Source organism: Lissotriton helveticus, chromosome 5_1 (assembly GCF_964261635.1).
Source record: "Lissotriton helveticus chromosome 5_1, aLisHel1.1, whole genome shotgun sequence".
In the NCBI taxonomy this organism is placed as follows: domain Eukaryota; kingdom Metazoa; phylum Chordata; class Amphibia; order Caudata; family Salamandridae; genus Lissotriton; species Lissotriton helveticus.
The window spans coordinates 2024354590-2024380417 of record NC_136065.1 but is presented as its reverse complement, the minus strand read 5'-3'; the positions used below and the strand labels follow the sequence as shown (position 1 = coordinate 2024380417).

General features: G+C 50.1%; 1 protein-coding gene across 1 annotated transcript; it reads right to left on the bottom strand.

The window, feature by feature from the left end:
- Window positions 1–1172: 1172 nt before the first annotated feature.
- Window positions 1173–25469, bottom strand: LOC144752850 (uncharacterized). The gene is made up of 3 exons (XM_078640688.1): window positions 24735–25469; window positions 3178–3448; window positions 1173–2164 (listed from the first exon to the last, which is right to left on the bottom strand). The coding sequence occupies exons 1-3, from the start codon at window positions 25467–25469 to the stop codon at window positions 1173–1175; spliced, it is 1998 nt and encodes a 665-aa protein (XP_078496814.1).
- Window positions 25470–25828: the final 359 nt, after the last annotated feature.

Below are 25828 nucleotides of genomic sequence, written 5' to 3'. Positions count from 1 at the left end.
AGTGCCCACCACTGCCCAGCATCAGAGTGCCCAGCATCAGAGTGCCCACCACTGCCCAGCATCAGAGTGCCCACCACTGCCCAGCATCAGAGTGCCCAGCATCAGAGTGCCCACCACTGCCCAGCATCAGAGTGCCCAGCATCAGAGTGCCCACCACTGCCCAGCATCAGAGTGCCCAGCATCAGAGTGCCCACCACTGCCCAGCATCAGAGTGCCCAGCATCAGAGTGCCCACCACTGCCCAGCATCAGAGTCCCCACCACTGCCCAGCATCAGAGTGCCCAGCATCAGAGTGCCCACCACTGCCCAGCATCAGAGTGCCCAGCATCAGAGTGCCCACCACTGCCCAGCATCAGAGTGCCCAGCATCAGAGTGCCCACCACTGCCCAGCATCAGAGTGCCCAGCATCAGAGTGCCCACCACTGCCCAGCATCAGAGTCCCCACCACTGCCCAGCATCAGAGTCCCCACCACTGCCCAGCATCAGAGTGCCCACCACTGCCCAGCATCAGAGTGCCCACCACTGCCCAGCATCAGAGTGCCCAGCATCAGAGTGCCCACCACTGCCCAGCATCAGAGTGCCCACCACTGCCCAGCATCAGAGTGCCCACCACTGCCCAGCATCAGAGTGCCCAGCATCACAGTGCCCACCACTGCCCAGCATCAGAGTGCCCACCACTGCCCAGCATCAGAGTGCCCACCACTGCCCAGCATCAGAGTGCCCAGCATCAGAGTGCCCACCACTGCCCAGCATCAGAGTGCCCAGCATCAGAGTGCCCACCACTGCCCAGCATCAGAGTGCCCACCACTGCCCAGCATCAGAGTGCCCACCACTGCCCAGCATCAGAGTGCCCAGCATCAGAGTGCCCACCACTGCCCAGCTCGTACATCATAAACATACCATTGTCAACCTCATTACCCTCAGGAGATAGACACATTTTAGTAGACCTAAATGTGAACATCACACCAGCTCCCAGGCACCCAGCAGTCACAGACATCATCACACAAACTACAAATCTGAAAATAAAAAATCAGCTTTATTCAGCGGAATCACAAAAGAAAAGCAAATGAGAGTCCTCGCTCATTAAAGGGCAATGGCCAGTCCAATAGAGTCTCAGCAATAGCTTGTGCCTCCATGGGTGTCATCTCACCCAAACATGCCTGCACATGGCGTTTAATCAGCTGTGCTGACTATGGGGGCACCATCTGTGGAATCCTCCGGCACCGCATGGACAGGAGAGGGAAGGACAGGTGGAGTGGGTGCAGGTGTAGTGGATTCATCCACACTGGTTGGGGCATCGCCGAAAGTAGATTCAAAAACCTGGCTGCACACCTCAGCCAGGGCGGAAAAACTACCACCAGAACCCGGGGACACATTGGGGGTGGAGGTACAGGGCTGTGAGTCAGTCCTACTGGGTGTGTGGATGTGTGTGTGAGGTGTCTCCCCTCTCCCTGTGGGTGTGCCTACTTGCCCTTGAGACTGTGTGCGTGGAGCTTTGAGCTTCTTATGCTGTGTGTGTGCGCTGGGTGTGTCTGACCTGTGGCGTGTGCGTGTATGCTGTGTAGGTATGTGAGAGGCAGAGGTGGATGGCTCGGAAGGATGGGGGGGGGACAGATGCTGCTGGGTGTACATAGCTGCCGTCAGCGTTGATTCAATGGCAGCCACACTCCGACGCAGATCAGACATGGCTGATGACATGCCCTCCATGAACGACACCACCTGTGTAATCAGTTGTGTATGTCCATGGAGGACAGACAGCATGGATGCCTGACCTACTGCAATCTGCCGGAGTAGGTCCACTGTCTCAGCACTGAGGGCAGCAGGGGACACAGGGGCAGGGGCTGCGGTGCCGGGAACAAAGGAGACACGGGGGCTAGCACGGACCCTAGGCACACCAAGGAGTGGGAGGTTGGAGATGGGACTGGAGGAGGGGAGGGCAGCCAAAGATGTATGAGTGACCATTGCTGCATATTCCCCCCCCTCCTGAGAGTCTGTCTCGGATTCGTCGGCATGGTACGATGTGTCAGTCACATGTCGTGCGGCCTGTAGACTCTCCTCCCACTCTGTGCCACTGCCTCCCTCTGACACCTCCCAGCAGGTGGCACTGTCGGTGTGTCCCTCCGCCTGGTCCGCGCCTCTGTCTCCTCCAGATTCAGATGATGATGCTGTGAGCAAGGAGAAGAATTAAAACATATCAGTCACCTGTACACATCAGACATATCAGCTGCAAATCATATGGCCTCTTTCGTCAACATGGCATGCATCATGAGTCACATGACACATAACTCTTCATAATGACAATTCTACTTGTGGAGAAATGTCAGAGACACACAGCTCAATGTAAGGTAGGAGACAAGGTATAGGCAAGTAAAATACTTGTATGAGAGACACAATCATGATCCACTGCCTGACAACAGGATAGCTGATGATGCATAACAGTTCATTACCCAACCCTGCCACCCAAATCAAGACCTGGTCATGTTTGATTAGCTTTGACTCTGTGCCACATTAGAAAAGTCCTGGGCAAACTGCCATGTGATGCCGTCCTGGGACCTGAAACAAGTCTTCCATCACCTCACACTGCCATCACCGCTTTGTACATCCAAAGTCACATTGTGTGGCAAACCATCAATACCATGTACAAAGAACATGCCACAGATGGAGAGAATATGCACACACGCACTGCCCAGTGTGAGTATGCAGAAGTCCAAAATATAGCACATGTACATTGTGCACCTGCAGCTAACACAAGATAATTAGAAAGTGTACCATGGACAAAGGCCACTGAGGCTGACTTGTGCATAAAACACTTGTTGAGACTCAAGAACAGTGCCACAATATGAAGAAGGGCAGACATAGTGCACATGTGGTGCTACATTTAAGGTACGAACAGGTGTGACATACCCCCCTACAACATGAAGATGTGCAAAGGAAGATGCAACTTGAGACACTGCACCATAGGAGTACATGTCAAAAACAAGCATTCGCCAAAGCAAACCTCTACTGTGGAGTAGGGCAAGGCATGTAAAGAAGCAGCTGCTGACAGAGGGACAATCGAATTCCAATGCATGAACTGCCTGTCTGACTACACCACTCAAACTATGGGAGTGTGACCATGCCGTAGAGCTCTTCAGGTACCATTTCTCACACACATGACTACAAACAGACATGTACCTACCCCCTTCGTGCTGCTGTCCCTCCTGCAACTGCCTATGGAGGTCTGGGAACACCACTTCCAGGACCCGGAGCATGTTGGGGGTGAGTTGCCGGCTGCCGCCATGCCGGCGTGGAGCTTCCAGCTTCAGCTGGACTCGGGCGATGCGGCGGCTCCAGCACCGGATGTCCTGCCACCTCTTCTTTATGTTTCGAAGCCTCCTGCGAGGCCCCCCCTCGCTCCGGACAGCCCTGGCGATGTCCACCCAGATTTCACCCTTCTCATAGGCAGATACCTGTCACAAATGTAAAGTTACAGAACATCAGTATACCTGGTGCATGTTCCCAAGACACCCATATGTCCACAAAATACATGATGACAATAGGGCAACGTATGGCACACACATTAGCATCATTGTCCAGGAGTATGTGGCCTGTGTGCTAACAAAACTGCTTAGCATTACATTGTAAATCTACAGATTACATGAGGGCTGTAAAACACTCTTTGAGCATGACACTCACTGAACAAGACATGCTATATCTGGGTGCAATGCAGCACGTGACATGCTGTCACACACCACACTACAACAAATAACTCTCTTCTAACAACACTGTGCACCCTGGCACTCACTCACAACAACATTGCATCTATCCAGTATTACTACACAGTGGCTATGATGTCACACACACAACAGGTGCACACTCCAAGGTATTGCACACATCACTCACCTGATCCCCTGGTCTCCCATACAGCTTGCTGAAGTTGGGCAGGAGGGCATCCAGAAGGGCCTTGTTCTCACCATCAGTGAATGCAGGTGCCCTCTCCATGTTCAGCTAATCAGGGCCAGAGGATTCAGAGACAGCAGCTGTGGTTAGCACACCAATGTTGTGCAGGCAAGTGCCCTCCCACAGCCACATGCTGCCTTATATCTGTGCTGCAGAGGGTCTGTGAGTCCAAGGAGTAGTGTGTGATAGGCCACCATAATTTGCATCCTATGTTCCATCCAATCACATCACACCTAAGCCCATTACACACATATGCATGGTTTGAAAATAGAGCCAGAGCTGAACAACAACTTTCGCAACATTGTATACTTTTTCCTAACTGAATCTTCCAGGACACCTGTAGGAGTGTAAAAAACTCCGTATCCATGACAACCTGGTTGCATTTGGAACAGTACACTGTTTCCTTAGTTGTTCCCTATGAAATTTAAAAAATCCACACACAAGTACGGTGACATTGCCATTGCTACACATTGAATGGTGTAACGATGCGTACACAGGCCCGTACCATTGGGGTACGCTCAGTAGAGCCTAAAGGCGATAGGGAAACGATGCGTACACAGGCCCCTACCATTGGGGTACGCTCAGTAGAGCCTAAAGGCGATAGGGAAACGATGCGTACACAGGCCCCTACCATTGGGGTACGCTCAGCTCGCGTAGAGCCTAAAGGCGATAGGGAAACGATGCGTACACAGGCCCGTACCATTGGGGTACGCTCAGCTCGCGTAGAGCCTAAAGGCGATAGGGAAACGATGCGTACACAGGCCCGTACCATTGGGGTACGCTCAGCTCGCGTAGAGCCTAAAGGCGATAGGGAAACGATGCGTACACAGGCCCCTACCATTGGGGTACGCTCAGTAGAGCCTAAAGGCGATAGGGAAACGATGCGTACACAGGCCCCTACCATTGGGGTACGCTCAGTAGAGCCTAAAGGCGATAGGGAAACGATGCGTACACAGGCCCCTACCATTGGGGTACGCTCAGCTCGCGTAGAGCCTAAAGGCGATAGGGAAACGATGCGTACACAGGCCCCTACCATTGGGGTACATTGAGTCAGACATGGTCAAGTGAACGATTGTGTAGGCTGCGTCCCTGTCCACCTTCATGTCACCATTGGCAGAGTCACACTAGGAAATCACACAGCAGGGATGTAGTCTACACTCATGTCAACCATGTGGATGCATACATCAGCATGGCACACATACATCAGTATGTGCCAGGTTTGGCAGACATTGAAGAAGCACAGGGATTGTGACCGTGTGCCTCAGTTGATGTGTAAATAGCTTGCACAACATGTCATCATTCATGATGCACATGTGCATCACATGCATTCAACAATTTCAACACGATTGACGTCTGCAACATGTAGCGTGGCACATGAACACTCGAATGGGCCACAATTCAGTACAGGGAACTGCCACATGATGACAGGAACATGCCCACTGTCACAGAGGGGTCATAGCCGCACAGCATGACCCTGTGTGACCACGTCATGTGTGTGCCTTGTGCTACATTGTGCATGCTGTTAGCATATGCCATGAAGAGGTCAGTAAAGTATTACTCACCTCAGAATATCCACACATGTCATCCTGGACATGGCAATTTCCGTAATACCGTACACTTGTGTGTTGGTGTGTAATTCCTCTGGCTCTGCAAGTATCCTTGGCGTTGTGTCTGCCCTGATGACGTTATCTGAGTAGTCATATGTCACCTCTGCGTCCACACGTCAGGTCCTCTGTTTGTTTCTCAACACCAACGCAGCTCCGGTCTAAGTTAAAGCTTACACATTTTGTACCCTAAATCATTGTACTAACACTTCAGAACATTTACCTTTTATTGTCATACTCAAGACCGTGCCAATAGGGATGTCACTTACAAAGCCTGTGAGGAATGAAAAGGCCTCATGTTGGTGAGTGACCCTCACCGTCTGTGTCTCCACGGTTTTCACGTCAGGCACAACAACAAGAGCTGCTCCAATTGCGGGGAGCTGACATATGAATCCAGGTGTGATATGTCCCACAAGCCACTTAGACTCCAGCAGTTGGCACAGCAGCACAATAGCTCATGGTTGGGATGTAGGACCAGTGCATGTGTGTGGGTGTGGAGACATGTGAGCCCCTCATTAGTACATCATTCCCCAGGCGACACTTGTCAGGTAAACAACAAAAGTCAGAGATGTGTAATTGCATTGACAAATAACCATGATGCAAGTGCAATGCTGCATGGGATTAGGGTGACGGCGACCACACGGCTCCATCAGAACAGCAGCCATCGTAGCCAGCACCACGACCTACGGTCCCAGCCCTGCATGTGACACAGGAGGAGTAACTGCACTTCCTCATGTCCATGATGTCCTTCACCCCGGCCAGTGACTCTGCATCAGCTTCTGGCCCACCGTACCCGTCAGGGGGCAGTTGCGCCTCAGTTGATATGCCCCTGACACCATCATTCGCTGAGTGACGGACGCAGGCGGTGCATACGTCCCAGAACCGCTGTGACAGACATGATCGGAATGTTCATCCAGGTCCCCGCTGGTGCAACTCACAACCTCACTGCCAGATCTCCCCCAGGTGTCAGCCGTGGCGCCATTCTGGGGTGGTGCTGGCCCCGATAACACACACTGTACGGCTCCGCCGTGGTAACTGTGTGGCAGAACACCGCTCTTAATGCTGCATGGGAATGTAAACATCAATGAGCTGGCCACACCTCATTACAATTGGCGCTAATGAGTATTGGGAGGGTCAAGAAGACCCACTGGCACGTGAGTGTCAGTCCCAACACCACAGGACAGGTGGACTGGGGGATGCGAGTGTTGTGGACACCTAGCCAGACACAGGTGATGTCTCAACTCAAAAGATGTATTTGGATGATTTGGCAACGTTCAGTGTAGTGTTTATGTGGGCGGTTGTAACCATGGCCCTTCATCTCCCTGTTGTTGCGGTGAGGACCAACTTGTCACTCAGGTCCTTCAACTACACTAACGCTACGCTGAGCCTCTGCAGGCTCATCTTGATGAGAGTACTGTATGTATTTTTGCAAGCTTGTACAGCCACGCAGCATGTTTGTCTGTACATAGGCACGTTGTCAGACCCCCACTGCCCTACCCGGACTGACCATGTTCCCTGTCCTACCACCCCATCCCAGGAAGCATCTGCATGCAGCCCTCAAAACCACAGAACACAGTCACGTTACCTACGCTGTAGAGGGTATCCAAGAGGTACAGGCACTACGCAAAGATGTCATCATCCTCCCTGACTCTGGGAGTGATGTTTAGCTACTTGACATGCATCTTTGCCTGCTACCCACACTCTCTGTGGGATATGTTTGTGTAACAGCTGCCAGTGTATGCGTTGTAGGTACAGCCAAAACGTGGCCACGCCCTTGTCGGATGCCAATCAACAACACTACTTTTGTTCCGGTGTGGCCTGGATAGCCACCACTCACTGGTCAGATCAATGACACCCAGGGAGGCTAATTAGTCCTAAGCTATGTATGTATAGAAATGTGACACTTTGCTACTGCCTACTGTTCCTTACAGATATTGGTTCACAAAAGGTAAGTAACTAGTCCTTGAAAGTACTGTGCATCTGCTGTAGGAGCATATATGTTGTGTCCTTGCTGTGATGGCAGGGTGACTAATGTACACACACCATGCCACGTGTGTAAATGACCCGTTCACATGTGTGATGGCATTACAGACCGTCAGTGACAAATGTAATTATCATGATGTATGATGATGGTCATGTAATTCTCACTGAAAGTACACACCGCGACATGACTAAGGCTGAACAGTGCAAATGATTGCACATGTGGTGTGTGTGTGTATTGCAGTCTGCCCTCTGGGTGTGCAACCTCCTACTGACATTGACATGACGTGTCTCACTGACATGATACATTGTCATGGTCACTTAGACCTGTACATCTGAAGGCTTGTATGCATGTCACATCCATTCCACACACTACAGGTATTTACCTTCGCCACGGAGGAGTGTGTGGGAGCTGGCATCTGTGTGTATCCCACACCACACTCCAAATTGTCTACATCATTTGAAGAGGTGTTGCTTGTGCCATGTACATTGTTATAGTCTTAGTCAGACAGTTTTAGACATTTCCTTAAAATTGTGTCTTGCAGGGCACCCCCTCTGGAAAGGCCGTTGCCTGACTTGGAAGCCATGAGGGAGCGCAACTGCATCCGTCGATATCGCTTCGGCCGACAGTTGATCAAGGACCTGACGGGCAGGCTTGAGGCTCACCTACAACCACGCCACAGGTATCCAAGTGCACTGACACCCAAGGTGAAGGTGATGGCAGCCCTCCATTTCTTTGCCACAGGTACCTTCCAATTTACCATAGCTGATGTGGGAGGGATGTCTCAGACCATGTTTAGCCGGGTATTGAGTGATGTTTTGGGAGCAATGTTGCTCCACCTTGATGATTTCATTACATTCCCTACTCCAGAAGAGTTGACAGATGTCAAGGGGCAATTCTATGGCCTGGGCCGTATGCCACATGTAATTGGTGCAATTGATGGTACACATGTTACTCTTGTCCCACCACAGGCTCAGGAGCAAGCGTATCGCAACAGGAAACACTACCACTCGATAAATGCCCTGGTGGTGTGTCTTGCCAACATGATTATCTCACATGTTTGTGCACGTTATCCAGGATCGTGCCACGATGCTTTCATCATGAGGCGTAGCAGGGTACCACAGATGATGCTGCAGCTGCACAACCACCGGGCATGTCTAGTTGGTGAGTATACACTGTGAGCTCTGTATGTCAGTATGTCACAACTTCATGATCTGCATCATATGATTGACTCTTGTACATGTTGTCAAATTGCAGGAGACGCTGGATATCCAAACATGCCATGGCTAATGACTCCGCTACGCAACCCCAGGACAGCTGCAGACCAGCGTTACAACAATGCACATGTGAAGACCAGGCAGGTGATCGAACGGACCTTTGGACTCCTGAAGAGCCGCTTCAGGTGCCTGGACAAGACAGGCGGAGCCCTCCAATACAGCCCACGCAAGGTGTGTGACATCTTCACCGTGTGCTGCATGCTACACAACATGGCAGTGGAGAAGGCTGTGCCACTCTACCTGGATCCTGATGAGCTGGAACATCCGCCCGTTGAGGATGAAGGCCTTGGCCAGGATGCCAGTGATGAGGAGGGTGAAGATGATATCCGCGGTCACCTCATCCGCAACTTCTTTTCATGATGGTGAGTCCTTTCATCTTTTCAGTAAAAGATGGACTATAGAGTAGCATGGGTAGCATGCTATGTATGCAACAGACTGTAAGCAAGATCAATTGGATGTGTGTTGTGCTGTGTCACATGTTCAGTTGGAATGCTACACACATACGTGCTATGAGTGCACTCGGAATGTACAGGTGTCATACTACATCAGGCTATTCAACAGACATTGTCAAAATGACATTATACCGACCGTGACCCCTTGTGTGCCACTCTCATCCACAGCTCGCCCTGCCTGTTGTCCGTTGGGGTACATCGTGGTCATCCTGCTACTGCTCATTATGATTGCACCGTCAGCCACATCAACGGAGCATGCTTGAACATGTGGAGGAGTCAATTTGGGTAAGGACTCATATGAGGCTGTTTAGCATTGGTATGTGTAGAAATGTGTGGTACATGTTCATGTGCATGTGGTGTCATCTTGCATACATGCTACTCCATTATGTACCTCATGACATGTATGGCCACTCCCATGACAGGATAGTCACCCCTTCTGTCATCTGTTGTACTTTGATACTCTGGTGAATGCATCAATGTGTGTAGACATTGCCACAGCAACATTGCACATACCATGGCATGACATTGTGTCAGAGGTCACAACCACGGACTCTGTGGGGGATTGCAGCCTCACTGTGTGCATTAGAATGTGACTGGATCCTCACCTCCAGCTTGTGGGCCAGTCCAGTGTGAGTACCATGAAAGCATGTGGTGTTGGTGTTGCCCAGTGTATGTTCCACATCTTAAGACAACTGTCCCGTGAATCAGTTAACATGGATGCATTGCCCCTTGCAGCAGTATATCATGTCACTGTCATGTCGTTACCTCAGTGCAGGTTGAGAATACTGCAACGCCAGCCTTCACAGTGAGTAGCCGTGATGTTTAGATGCACATGATGCCATGTATGTTTAGCATGACAAAGTAAAAAGTGTGAAAGATGCATATGTGAATTTCTGTGTAGCACCAGTGGAGTGCGGTCATTCACATGAATCTCTGGTCGCCGGCACCATGACTGTGCTATGGTAGGGTCTGATTATGTAGCTTGGATGGACATCACTTGCACTTAATATTTGTTGTACATGCATATCATGTTTAGCATTGTGATGCATACTTGCCACACCAAAAGACTGGCTACAGAGTGCCTTCATTGCATGTCGATCATTAACTTCCTCGTCATATGTGATACTAACAGCTGGAGTGGATTTGCTCAAGTTAGCTTACAGGGCCCTTATGGCTTACCAATATCACATACAGACTTTAGAGTTAGCGGTAGTTTGATTTCCATATGTTTCCATTTGTTACTGATGTCTACCTCATCTGTGCCTGGGAATGTGTTTATACTACATAGATCTTTTTGCATGGGTGCTCACTTGTGAGCGTTACACATGACTCTAATGGATGACAGACTGTCCCAGTTTTTATGTGTCTGTGTCACAGCATCGAATCTGATGTGATGGCATGATTAATCATCATTATTTGTCACCAGACAGTACACTTCACAGGTGTGACTGGTAGAGTGTAGCTAATGAGGTTTTTGAAGTGTCTGTGACATGAGAATGTTGTCCTAATGCTTAATTGCCTCTGTTTCAGGTCTCCCTCCCAGCAGTTCCCATCCTCTCCTTCCCTCGCCTGATCACCCTTTTGTGTCTGTTGTTTGTACTCAGACCAATGGGCTATTTGGAGGTGGAACCCTTAGAGCATCACACCAGTCTGATGAAGAAAGGTACGGCCAGTCGTTGACAGCCTTGTAGGTATTCGTAAAGCGGCATTACAGGTGACATCATGATTAGTGTGAATTGGACTTATTGACAATGCACATGTATGATTGTGATAGCTCCATGGGCTCACAATGTAGATTATCATGTTGTGCATGACGTCTGACTCCTACAGAATCTAGTGCCTGCTTGTGTCTCTACACACATGTCCGTCTAATGTGCACATATACTATTTTCAAATTAGTTACCTCATGCTTGTTAGGTGTGTAACTGTGTATTGTCCACACACATGGGGTGGGTGAAGGCTATAATACTATGTTGTGTGTGAGGTAGATGTCTTTGTTGGTGCAGTTTGGATTTGAACACACTAGCTCTTGTATACACCTGCAGACGCTGTGTGTCTTGTGCCCCACTTGACCGTAAGGGCCCTGATCCACTGACTGTGATGTGTGGTGTTTACTGTGCCATTTAGTAGTCAGTGATCCTGAGTGAGGCAGACACTCCTGCCTTCACATCCACATGTCACTTTGCGCATTGCGGCTGCCCTTGTGTTATGTGTTTGTTTAGCAATTAGTCACACCCCTCCTGCCGTCATTTATTCACTCATTGCTGCAGCTGCATACACAGCCAACATGCAGCGCACACTATCCAGGAACACAGACACCTACAGGATGACCCTCCTTCCATCCATTAATAGAGCATGCTCCGGCCACCCTACACACAGACAACACCAGACATTCACCCTCGTGCTATGAAAATGCTGTGTACTCAGTCATAGCTGCTGCTATGCGTGTGTGTGCAACACATACTGGCACAACTATGCAGATTCACATGACATTGGGTCTACGTACCACCAGGTCATGTGGCGTGTCCAACACACACACACCTTACATTGGCACACTATTGTAGAGTGTTAGCTTGTCAACACCACTAGATCCGAAAACTGTTAGCTTACAGTCACGTGCCAGAACACAACATGCTCACACCACTTCAACATTGCTGTCACAGTCAGTCAAGTTGGCACATGGGACACACACCATGACCCTGTCTCTTGGGTGTGGTGTGATTTGGCGGTTCCGGGGTTGGTATTTGTCTGGTGTGTGTTGTTTTTCTGTATGCGTTGTTCCCATTACAGTAGTATAGTACTTGTAGCTCCATAGGGGTAGGTCACCTAATCAGGTGTGCCCGTGTAGAGTGCTCCAGCCCATTGCCCACAGTCTGTCCTGCCACCGTCATCCTGTGCGGCATTAATCACATACACAGTAATGCATCATGCTGATGGTAGCTCACATACCTGAGGACACAGTTGTAGGTACTCCCTACATGGACTACTACTTTTGTGACACTGACATGTACTCCTCAAAGTGACTCTCCTGGGCCTGCCTGTGCTAGCTGTTTGGGATTCATTCCCCCCTCCAGCATTGACTGTCCCACACAGGTGTGTCTTACCATCCATGTATGTAGTTTGTGGAAATTTCTGACCAATGTGTGTCCTCACTCAGATTCTGATCCAAGTGTGTGGATGACTGCTGTTTGTTGTATACCTTGCATTTATGACATTTGCTGACACATATACATGTATGCTGTTTCAAAGATTACTCACCAAATGCGTATGATGTTTAAATTATTTATTGGGTGCTCTAGTGCATGAAACGTGAATAGGTGCTGTACAGAAAGGGGGGGGAATCCAAAATTCACTGCTGGAGATGAGATGGCTTACTGTTTCAGTCAACAGAGTCCAGCCCACAGTGCCTGACATCATTGGGCAGACTGTGACCAGCAAGTCCTTGTGGGAGAGTCTCGTAGGGGATGCTGTTGCACCCAGGGGCTATATGCCAGGTCCAGTGTCCTGGGAGAAGTCCATGGGCCACAGGCCCTCAACGCCTTCGGCGTGGACGACCCGCCTTCCTTGGGGGACCCTCATGTGCAGGCATGGACGGTGCATGGGACGCTACGTCAGAGGGTTCAACCTCCTCCCTCTCCTCCCTCCCTGTGGCTGGTGTTGCACTTTGCCGTGATGTTGCTGGCCTTGTGACACAGGGAGGGGGCTGCATGTTGGCAGCCATCTGACGTAGCACATGGACAATGTCCCTATGCACCATCAAGAGCTGAGCCTGGTGTGCCTCCACCCGTCCATAATGCAGGTCTTGCCTGGCTATTTGCTCTGCCTGCTGTTCTTTGAGCTGGTTGAGGGTCTCCGCAAGCTGGTTTACCTCACTGGTGTCCCGCCGGTATGCCTCAAGGATGTTATCGAGTTCAGCCATACCGGTCCCTGCAGCTGACTGGCCAGATTCTCGCCTCCGCCTTGCGCCACTCCCACCACCCTGACCCACATGAGCACGGCCTGCGCTTGTGGGCACATCCGATCGACGGGCCCCCCGAGTGCTGGGAGGGTGGAGGTTGTCACCAACCTCAGGGGCGCCCGACAAAGGGTGTCCCTCATTTTCAGACTGGCTCTCTTGTGAATCATGGGCAGGGCTCTGACCTGTCTGCTGGGATGTGGTGGGAATAGGTCCGGTGGTTGGCAGAGATGTAGCTGGTATAGTTGCTGCAGGGGTTTGGGATCCAGAGGAGCCAGGTTGGTTGGGGTCATCCACAGTGCGTTGAGGGACGGCGCTGGCGGTGGGGTCTGGGTCCTGCTGAGCCTGGGACTGGGATCCTTGGCCCCCCTGGCTGGGGGGGCGATCCGCACGTTGCCCTGTGTGTGGGAGAGAGAGAGACACTGTTAGGGCTATATCAAGTGACATGTGGTTTTGTTATCCATTATCAGCATCACTGTTCCACAAGCTATACATAGTTGACATTGTACAGTTGTGTATTTAGTGGTAGAAAAACACAATAGTACGATGGGGTATATACATTCTTCCAATCTCTTGACAATGACTGACACAGCCATTGCTGTGTCTTGTGTTGCCGGCACCACACGTGTAAAGAATTTGTAAGTTTCACGCAACATCCTGGATGTGGTGAAAAATCTTATGTGTGCGGCAAGCATGCACAGAGTTTAGATGCAGCATGTTGATGTAAGAGACAGAGCATCATTATTTAGCATGTCAGCTACTACTTTGGATGTCTTTTGCTGTTCCATACTGGCCAAACAATGGCAACACCGCTGGACCTGTACACCCACTTGGAGATCATGGCTTTAGAACTTGGCACTTCTCTGAGACGCATCACCTTGTCAATACCCATGTCCATGTTGGTGCTTATGTACATCCACAAAGGTAATGAGATGGGGCACTAGCTTTTTTAGAGGGCCACAATGGACTGGAGCTTCTGTTATGTGCATGTAAGAGTTGTATGCATATTCTTATGAGTACGTGTTTTGTTGTGGTACATGGCAATTGGAACAGTGTTGCAATACAACGCCTGTCTCCCGGGGATGAGTTTATGTAAGGGGTGTGTACAACACGCCATGCTATTACTTTGTTTGCAAATTGCAAGCGTCCATTGTTCATGTTTTGGCTGTCCCCTCATGTGGCATGCTGCCATTATGTTGGATTTGTGTTTATGCACAGCATGTGTGACCTTGTCCTGATGTTTGTGTTGGCAATGAGCACAGGAGGGACTTGTGCTGCCTACACCTGTGCCCATTGTGTACTATTGAGCTTTCTGAGATGTGTGTCCTGACACAGTACAGTGTTGACAGGAAATGGTGGCTGTCTTACAGGCACATGGCAGATGCTTGCTGGTACTTGTGAGACATCCCTTAACATTCAGCTCTATGGAGTTTGTGAGGCCTGTGCAGTGCTTGTGTGCAACTGTGTGTGTGCCTCAGGGATGTGCATTGAGGTGACCGAGGGACAAACACTGACTGATGGAGACAGAGGGAGAGGGCAACAGAGGGAGAGGGCCACAGAGGGAGACAGAGGGAGAGGGCGACAGAGGGAGAGGGCCACAGAGGGAGAGGGCCACAGAGGGAGACAGAGGGAGAGGGAGACAGAGGGAGAGGGCGACAGAGGGAGAGGGCGACAGAGGGAGAGGGCGACAGAGGGAGAGGGAGGGAGAGGGCCACAGAGGGAGACAGAGGGAGACAGAGGGAGAGGGCGACAGAGGGAGAGGGAGGGAGAGGGCCACAGAGGGAGAGGGCCACAGAGGGAGAGGGCCACAGAGGGAGACAGAGGGAGAGGGAGACAGAGGGAGAGGGCGACAGAGGGAGAGGGCGACAGAGGGAGAGGGAGGGAGAGGGCCACAGAGGGAGACAGAGGGAGACAGAGGGAGAGGGCGACAGAGGGAGAGGGAGGGAGAGGGCCACAGAGGGAGAGGGCCACAGAGGGAGACAGAGGGAGAGGGCGACAGAGGGAGAGGGCCACAGAGGGAGAGGGCCACAGAGGGAGACAGAGGGAGAGGGAGACAGAGGGAGAGGGCGACAGAGGGAGACAGAGGGAGAGGGCGACAGAGGGAGAGGGCGACAGAGGGAGACAGAGGGAGACAGAGGGAGAGGGAGGGAGAGGGCCACAGAGGGAGACAGAGGGAGACAGAGGGAGAGGGAGGGAGAGGGCCACAGAGGGAGACAGAGGGCGACAGAGGGAGAGGGAGGGAGAGGGCCACAGAGGGAGACAGAGGGAGACAGAGGGCGACAGAGGGCGACAGAGGGAGAGGGAGGGAGAGGGCCACAGAGGGAGACAGAGGGAGACAGAGGGAGAGGGAGACAGAGGGAGAGGGCGACAGAGGGAGAGGGCCACAGAGGGAGACAGAGGGAGAGGGCGACAGAGGGAGAGGGCCACAGAGGGAGAGGGCCACAGAGGGAGACAGAGGGAGAGGGAGACAGAGGGAGAGGGCGACAGAGGGAGACAGAGGGAGAGGGCGACAGAGGGAGAGGGCGACAGAGGGAGACAGAGGGAGACAGAGGGAGAGGGAGGGAGAGGGCCACAGAGGGAGACAGAGGGAGACAGAGGGAGAGGGAGGGAGAGGGCCACAGAGGGAGACAGAGGGCGACAGAGGGAGAGGGAGGGAGAGGGCCACAGAGGGAGACAGAGGGAGACAGAGGGCGACAGAGGGCGACAGAGGGAGAGGGAGGGAGAGGGCCACAGAGGGAGACAGAGGGAGACAGAGGGAGAGGGAGACAGAGGGAGAGGGCGACAGAGGGAGACAGAGGGAGAGGGAGACAGAGGGAGAGGGCCACAGAGGGAGAGGGCCACAGAGGGAGACAGAGGGAGACAGAGGGAGAGGGAGGGAGAGGGCCACAGAGGGAGACAGAGGGCGACAGAGGGAGAGGGAGGGAGAGGGCGACAGAGGGCGACAGAGGGAGAGGGAGGGAGAGGGCCACAGAGGGAGACAGAGGGAGACAGAGGGAGAGGGAGACAGAGGGAGAGGGTGACAGAGGGAGACAGAGGGAGAGGGAGACAGAGGGAGAGGGCCACAGAGGGAGAGGGCCACAGAGGGAGACAGAGGGAGACAGAGGGAGAGGGAGGGAGAGGGCCACAGAGGGAGACAGAGGGCGACAGAGGGAGAGGGAGGGAGAGGGCCACAGAGGGAGACAGAGGGAGACAGAGGGCGACAGAGGGCGACAGAGGGAGAGGGAGGGAGAGGGCCACAGAGGGAGACAGAGGGAGACAGAGGGAGAGGGCGACAGAGGGAGAGGGCGACAGAGGGAGACAGAGGGAGAGGGAGACAGAGGGAGAGGGCGACAGAGACAGAGGGCGAGACAGGGATGGAGACAGGTAGATTGTGCTTGCTCTCTTGCTACACTGCCTTACTTTGTCACAAAATGATGCATCTCTGAAAGGTGTGTCAGCAAAATGTTAATATTTAGCAGCTGTGGTCTAGTATCTTGTGTGATCTTTACCTATCCCTGTGCATTGGGCATTATGCTTGTGTGTGTCCCTGGGACATATGGCATGAGAGCAGCCTCTTACCCTACACATTGCACCCTATGTGCCTCCCCCTTGCAACTCCCACCATTTGGTTGTGTACTGCTTGGAGTCATGGCCACCCACCCCATGCTGCTGGGCACTGTTGTTAGTCTACCCATGTAAGTTGTGTTTTTTGTACACTCACCAGACTCAATGGCTCCTTCTATTCCATGTACTCCCACCGCTGGCAGTAGGACCATGACCTTCTCCTCCCAGGGCTGGTATACAGGAGGTCTGCGGGGACCACCGCCTCCAGTGTGGTGTGCATTGGCGTAATCCTGTGCCATCTTCTTCTTCACCATCCTCCGCAGATCGTACCACCTGGCCTGGCATTCTTCCCTGGTGCGCCTGATGGGTGCAACAGCATTGACCCGGTCTACAATCCTCTCCCACAGGCGTGTTCTTTCTGCCATGCTGGTCTGTCTGACCAATGCGCCAAACAGCTGTGGGTCGACTCTGATGACTTCATCAGTAAGTATCTCCATCTCCGGGTTGGTGAATTTTGGATTCTTGGGTGTGCTCATGGTGTGAGGTGTATGTGATTGAGGGTGTGATGGTGTGTATGGATTAGGGTGTGTGTTTGTGATAGTGAAGGAGGTGGTGTTGGTGTAGATGTGATAGGGTGTATGTGTGAAGGTATGTGGCTGGAATTGTTGGTGTGCTCTCTGTTTCCTCGCAAGCATGGGTATGTTGCAAAGGATGATGGGTTGTATGTGTGGTCCCTTTTATTGGTCAAATCGTGGGTGTGGCTTAATTTGAATTTTTTGTGTGGGTGTTATATGGGGTGGGTGTTGGCTTTGTCCTCTGTTTGGCTGCTTGGCTGTGACCAGGACATTGATTGTCAAAGGTGTGTACACAGGAGACATGTTCAGTGTGGTAGTGCGACTTGTTAGCAAGGTCCTTGTGGTCGTTTTGGTGTTGGCGTTATGTGTGCTTGCAGTACTTGTGCGTGCGAGTGAGTAGTACGGGCCGTTGGCGGGTGGGGGTGTTCGCGTAGGCTTGGCCGAGGGGTGTGCGTGTCGTACTTGTGCGTGCGAGTGAGTAGTACGGGCCGTTGGCGGGTGGGGGTGTTCGCGTAGGCTTGTTGGGGGTGTGTGCGTGTCGTACTTGTGCGTGCGAGTGAGTAGTACGGGCCGTTGGCGGGTGGGGGTGTTCGCGTAGGCTTGGCCGAGGGGTGTGCGTGTCGTACTTGTGCGTGCGAGTGAGTAGTACGGGCCGTTGGCGGGTGGGGGTGTTCGCGTAGGCTTGGCCGAGGGGTGTGCGTGTCATACTTGTGCGTGCGAGTGAGTAGTACGGGCCGTTGGCGGGTGGGGGTGTTCGCGTAGGCTTGGCCGAGGGGTGTGCGTGTCGTACTTGTGCGTGCGAGTGAGTAGTACGGGCCGTTGGCGGGTGGGGGTGTTCGCGTAGGCTTGTTGGGGGGGGGTGCGTGTCGTACTTGTGCGTGCGAGTGAGTAGTACGGGCCGTTGGCGGGTGGGGGTGTTCGCGTAGGCTTGTTGGGGGGGGGTGCGTGTCATACTTGTGCGTGCGAGTGAGTAGTACGGGCCGTTGGCGGGTGGGGGTGTTCGCGTAGGCTTGGCCGAGGGGTGTGCGTGTCGTACTTGTGCGTGCGAGTGAGTAGTACGGGCCGTTGGCGGGTGGGGGTGTTCGCGTAGGCTTGTTGGGGGGGTGTGCGTGTCGTACTTGTGCGTGCGAGTGAGTAGTACGGGCCGTTGGCGGGTGGGGGTGTTCGCGTAGGCTTGGCCGAGGGGTGTGCGTGTCGTACTTGTGCGTGCGAGTGAGTAGTACGGGCCGTTGGCGGGTGGGGGTGTTCGCGTAGGCTTGGCCGAGGGGTGTGCGTGTCATACTTGTGCGTGCGAGTGAGTAGTACGGGCCGTTGGCGGGTGGGGGTGTTCGCGTAGGCTTGTTGGGGGGGTGTGCGTGTCGTACTTGTGCGTGCGAGTGAGTAGTACGGGCCGTTGGCGGGTGGGGGTGTTCGCGTAGGCTTGGCCGAGGGGTGTGCGTGTCGTACTTGTGCGTGCGAGTGAGTAGTACGGGCCGTTGGCGGGTGGGGGTGTTCGCGTAGGCTTGGCCGAGGGGTGTGCGTGTAGTATGTATTGGTGGAGCTTGCAGTGAGGCGAATGTCCCATACGACTGAATGTTGAAGCGTGAATACTTAGGCCCGTACGTATCTCGCTCAGGCATGTCGTTCCGAATCGGAATAGTGAGTTTGTACGGACTGATTACGATTCGTACGGTGGTCTGCCCGAGGCTTATTCGTACGGGTATACGAATGTCAATCGTACGGATCTTAGAAAATCGTACGGAAATCAACGGTAACGGATCGGAATTCGCTGGTCGGACGGTAGTTTCCCAATCGTACGGAATCGGCTACGAATACGAATCGTAAGCCGTTTTTTTTTACCGGATCGGAATCGAGCCCAAAGTGTCCAAACCCTTAAGAGATGTTCTAAATTCTAGGACCAATTGTTAAAGCAAATGTACGTGGTCGCCAGCCAGCATATCCATTCAAATGAAGCAGCCGCATCAGCTTTTCATCACAAATAAAAGTTAATATGGACTGAAGCCCTTTGACTCACATCTGTAGGGCACTTTACCAGCTGCAGTGCAGGTCATGATCCACCTCAAAAGAGCAGTTAAGTCTACGCATTGAAGTATAAGATCCTCACCCCTGGTCCTGCTTCTGTCCAATTGCTGATTGCATCGTGGAGCAGTACTTCCAGTTGCCCGTGACTGCTCCTGAGATTTATTGCCACTCTCCTGGAGTCCTCATTTCTTCTTGGTGAGCTGTGGAAGTGATTGTCTGCATCTGCAGTACCTAGATTACAACACAAATGTTACACAGCTCGATTATACTTACTGAAAGACTGTTCCACGATCGCATCTTTGATTTAGCTGATTGAGCAAAGGCTTGTAGTTAAGTTGACAAATATGATGCACATTGGTACAGATCCTAATCCTGAGATAAGCAGCGACTGGGACAGTCCTGTGTTGAACATTTAGCAGGGCATGAGTTTTTGTTAAATTAAGTTTATATCCAGAGACAGCATGAACCTCTTAGCCTCCTTTGACACTTGGTCAATAGCTGCCATAGGGTCAAAGGTATAGATTGCAACACCATCAGCATAAGCACTTATTGCAGCTTAACCCCATTAGATATAAGCAGCTGGATCCCTTGATGAGAACTAAGAAGCCTTAGGTTTGGCACAATGTATAGGGCGAACAACAAAGGGGATCATGTTTTGTAAAACTTCAGAGGAATAGTATGTTTCCCTGCAGCCTTCCCTATTGGCAGTGATCTGACTGCTGCCTCTACCTCCAGACTATCAATGCCGTTCTCAAGAGCGAGAGCCAATGAGGATCAAGGAGGGGTGGGCTGGCTCCCTTTAGGTATTCCTCGATTTGAGACCGTTTGACCAGCTGATATTGGCCATAAAGGTCCTTATAGAAGTTGCAGAACTGCTTTGCAATGTCTTGAGTGCCATAATGTAGGGTGCCACCTTCATCCTTTATACATTGTATAATAGTTCAATGTTTCTATTTTGTAATTTACTGGGCTAATACTCTACCCATGTTCTCAGCATACTCAATATAATGATACTGAAGAGGGGTCACTGACAGAATATCGACAGTCAGAATATCGAGGTATAAAAATATTGACACAAAAATATCGATGTCCAGAATAACGTATTCCTATCTACATAATAGTAAGTCCAAAATATAAAGAGAAAAAATATAATCAAAAATATCGTTGTTAAACATATCGTTTTTTAATGTTTATAAACTAATGTGAAATAAAGTAAATAATACATACAATTAAAAGAAACATAGTTAAACTAATTTTTAAATGTTTAAAATTATAACTAATACATATAATTAAAAATAAACTAAATATATATATGTATAAAATATAATACATATACTTACTTAATAATATTTAAAAATATTTCTTGTAATAACTTATAAAACATATTAAAAATTATAAATCCATATATATATATATATATATATATATATATATATATATATATATATACACACACACATACACCACTAATATAAATAAAAATATAAAAATATATATAACAAATTAAAACATTAGGATATTTTTAATCTTTTTAGCATACATTATACACTGAATTAACTAAAACAGTACAGAAAATATTGGATAGCGAAGGGGTACAAATTACTATTCCAACTCCAGAGAGTGCAACAGTAGGGAAAGTGTTGGATAGCGTAGGGGTAAAAATTACTATTTCCACTCCAGAGAGTGCAACAGTAGGGAAAGTGTTGGATAGGGTAAGGGTAAAAATTACTATTCCCACTCCAGAGAGTGTAACTGTAGGGAAAGTGTTGGACAGCAGAGGGTTAAAATTAACATACTTATGAATTAAATAAAATGTTGATGAAGAAATCAATGAATAATTAAATAATAGTAAATTATTAATTAATAATAACCAATACATATTAATAATTACTTAATTATAATGATATTACTTCCCACTCTATTCCCCTATAAACCCACAACCCACTTCTAAAAAGTTAACACAATTAAAATAATAATCAATCAAAAAAATAATTATCAATTAATAATTAACAATAAATTAATTATCAATACCAATAAACACAAATTAATGATTACTTTATTAACATTACATTACTTCCCACCCTAGTCCCCTATAAACCCACAACCTGCTCCCCAAAAACCATAATTAATATAATTATCAAGTAATTAATTAATAATTATTAATTACCAATTAATAATCAAGTAACAATAAATTAATTATCAAAATCAATAAATAGAAATTAATAATTACTTCATTAAAATTAAATTACTCCCCACCCTATTCCCCTATAAACCCACAACCCGCTGCTAAAAAACAATTAATATAATTATCAATTAATTGATTAATAAAAATGAATTACCAATTAATAATTCATTAACAATAAATTCATTATCAATACCAATAAATATAAATTAATAATGACTGTATTATGATTCAATTACTTCCCACCCCATTCCCCTATAAACCCACAACCCCTACAGAATAAAAACATAAAATATAATTAAAAATAATGAATAATTTCTAAAAAATATTATTAAATTTACTATAATTAAATTACTTCCCACCCTAGTCCCCTATAAACGTACAACCCGCTACAGAACTAAAACACAATGTTTACTTAAAAAAATTAATAACTTCTAAAATGTAATACATATATTTAAAAAAATACAATATAGAACACATACATTTGAAATACATACTAAAATACGTATCACTAATATAAACATCGATGTTATTAACAACGATATTTTTACAAACGATATTACTGACTTCGATATAAACAAAAATTATATTTCTTACCTTCACGTCGATATTTTGGCCACCGATATTCTTTTTTTTTGAAAATTTGTTTATTAGCATAGTGGTTAAAGCAGTTACATAAATTTCCAAGTCCCGGAAAGCAGAGTAAAACATGTATGTGCCTGCTTAAAACATATATTTGCATCACCATATTAAATTTACATTTTGTGGCGATCGTAACTGTCGCAACGAAACAACCCCGGCATGTTCAACCCTCCCACCACCCTCAATCAACCCACCCGACACTCTCATGACAGGTATCTAATTGAATAAATTGGATGAACATTCCTCTGGGTCACTCCAGGTATTACAACGTGTAACTTCTTCTCACTGTACACATAGACGGTGCGAGGCCACAGGTCAGCATTTGGGTGCCCCCCTTCCCATAGTTATGCATCCCAGCCAATAACAGTGCATGCATTTATTCCACATTCTGTGTGTCACTGGTATCCCCCTCTTCCCCATCGTTTTCAGATTCAAACGCGCCCAGAGTGACAAACCAGTCCAACGAGATCGTTTTTTTCCGTAGGCCTCTGTATTCTTCGCGCTGCAGTGCTTCTCCCTCTGCCTTACCCCAGCGCACTACTTCCGCCTTCCATAATTCAGGGTTGGGTGGCTTGGGTGACTTCCATCTCATCGTGATTGCTCGCTTCGCTAATAATAGGGCCAGGTCTGCAAAGCGTGTCGCCACTGTCCTACTGCGTTGGGAGGGCCCCAGCCCCAATAGAGTGCCTTCTAGTGTAGGAGATCGGGACAGAGCCCCTGCGCTCTCAAGTGATGCATGGACCGTGGTCCAATAGTATCCTAGCTTGGGGCATTGCCACAGCATGTGCATCAGTGATGCGTCTTCAGTGTCGCAGCGGGGGCAATTGCTTTTCGCATCGGGGAACATCGTATGTATGCGGTGCGGGGTCAGGTAGGCTCTATGCAGCAGCATTAATTGAATGAATTTGAACTTGGGGTTCCTAGCCACCTTCTTGGGAAATTGCAGGACGCGGTCCCATTCTATGTCTCTCATGGGCCTACCAATATCCTCCTCCCATGTCTCCCTAAGCTGCGAGAGAGAGAACGCTCTCCCTTCTCTGATGCCAGCAGTAAGCCATCTCGTTAGATGTGCACCCGATCCCATTAGGTAGTGCATCTTTGTGAGAGGGTTCGTGTCAGGTTCTTGGCCCTCAGGTGACCATTTGTGTGTGATATAATTGCGGAGACCAGCGTGCAGCAGGAATGAGCCCCCAGGTACGCCCTGTGTGATTCTGAAGTCTTCAAAGGACAACAAGTGTCCTTCCGCAAACAGGTCGCCCACATGCGTTACTCCTTCTCTATGCCAGGTGGCTAGCGAGGTCGTCGTGAGAGTCCCTGTGCCCAATGGGATGCCCAAGAGAGGGATCGTGGGGGCATAAGATGACTTAGGGGAAGTGTATTTCAGTGCCTTCCTCCAATAAAGGATCGCCAATCTAAGAAGTGGTGGGGCATCTCTCGGCAAATCTGAGTTGGGCAGGAGCAGTGTGTGTAGTCTCCCCCTACCATGATCCTCTTCCGACATGTCGATCTCATGGAGATTGCGACCAGCCACCCAGAAAGCCAGCCATTGAAGCTGACACGCATAGTTGTAAGCTCTAAAGTCTGGTAAGCCCATACCACCAGCGTCAGAGGGGAGCTGTAACTTGGACAAGCTTATACGTCTGCGGCCGTGTCCCCATACTAGCTCAGTGAGGAGAGTGTCAAGGGTCTTAAATGTCGCCGCCGGGATCAGGTACGGTAAGTTGGTGAAATGGTAGAGGAGACGGGGAAGCATCACCATCTTCGATATCGCTACTCTGCCGGGTATGGAAAGTGGCAGTGTCAACCAGAATTGTATCTGCGACTTCAGAGCTCTGATGGCCCTCCCAAGGTTACCGTCAATCATCAGTTCAGCCTCTCTATAGATTTGCATCCCCAGGTATCTAAAGGTGGTTTCCGCTATCTGGAACTCGTGAGGGGCGAAGGGTAGTGGAGTAGTCAGACCTGAGTCCGCAAATGTGAAGCCATAGGACTTGGATCCGCTTATGGTCAGACCAGAGATCGACTTAAAGTCCTCAAAGACCTGGGAAACCGGGCTCAGGTCTCCCCTCAAGTCTCGGAGATACAATATAATATCATCTGCGTAAGCAGACACAATATGTGCCGTCCCGTGTCTACGTATGCCATGGCGGGGAGCCATCGACCGAAGCCGACAGAGCATAGGTTCGAGGGTAAGGACAAAGAGGAGCGGGGATAGCGGGCAGCCCTGCCTGGTGCCCCTCGCTATGGCTATAGGGGCCGATATATGGCCAGAGGTGCGCACTCTAGCCGTGGGGGCGGTATACAGTAATCTGACCCAGTCGAGAAATTCAGATGGTATCCCAAATCTGGACAGAGTGGCGAACATATAGTCCCACCTAAGGGAGTCGAACGCTTGTTTCAAGTCCAGAGATATGCAGCCTTCGGAGTGCACATCCCTCCCGTCTCCGAGCATTAGTTGCGCTAAACGCCTAAGGTTCATGGCCGTGTTGCGGCCCGGAATAAAACCACATTGATCCGGGTGGACCAGTTGCGGTACGTATTGCACGAGCCTCGCCGCCAGTACCTTGCTCAAAATCTTGGAGTCAGTATTGAGAAGGGATAATGGCCTATAGTCAGCCATCTGTAGCCCCTCTTTGGCAGGCTTCAATAGGGACGTGATCAACGCCTGCATGGAGGACTGTGGAAGGGACGTCGTCCGTAGGGCCTCTATATAAACAGCGTGCAACCGCGGCGCCAGAAGGTCTATGAATGTCGCATAAAAGTCAGCCGGTAGGCCATCTGTACCAGGAGTTTTGCCCTTTGGAAGAGATCTTATCGCCTGCTTAATTTCGGCTATCGTAATGGTGCACTTTAGATCTTTGGCCTGCCTCTCAGTGAGTTGAGGCAGAGTCAGGTCCCTCATGAAGGTCTCGAATGCATCCTCGGGTAGGGGCTGCGGGGGGCTGTAAAGTGTAGTGTAGTAGTCCTTAAACGCTGTGTTAATCCCGAGTTGGGTGTTAGTTGGGTTGCCCGCCTGGTCTAGGACAGTCAGAATGGGATGGTGAATTGGGGAGTCACTCAGAAGACGAGCTAGAAGGGGACCAGCCCTATCCGCCTGTGTATGTTGCCTGTTCGTGTATTCTTTGTAGTCTAGGAGCCTCAGGTCTTCCAGCAGCTCCGCGTGCCTAATGTGAGCCTCCTGTAGTGGTGTGAAGGGTGCATTGGTGCCGGCTGCCTCATTTTCTAAGGGCGCAAGTGAGTTCTCCACTTCCTTCAGTCGAGCAATTACCTCTCGCTTCCTACCCATCCCTGTGGCCATTGCCGCCCCCCTCAGGCAAACTTTAAAAGCGTCCCACTCTACTAGCCGGGTACTGGCTGTGTTGGCATTTGTGGAGAAGTAGGTAACTATAGCATCTGATAGGGAGGCCCGAAATACAGAGTCTTCAAGGAGATCTGGAGACAGTCTCCAAGTTGGGATGGGGGCCAGACGCCTACCCCACCGCCAGATGAGTTCGACAGGGCTGTGATCAGACAGGGTTTTCCCCATGTGTTGGGTCTGGATTATGGAATCCGCCAGGGAACGGGAGCAGAAAATGTGGTCGATTCTGGTATGGAGCTGATGGGGCGGGGAGAAAAAAGTATATTCCCTGTCTCGTGGATGTGCGCTACGCCACACGT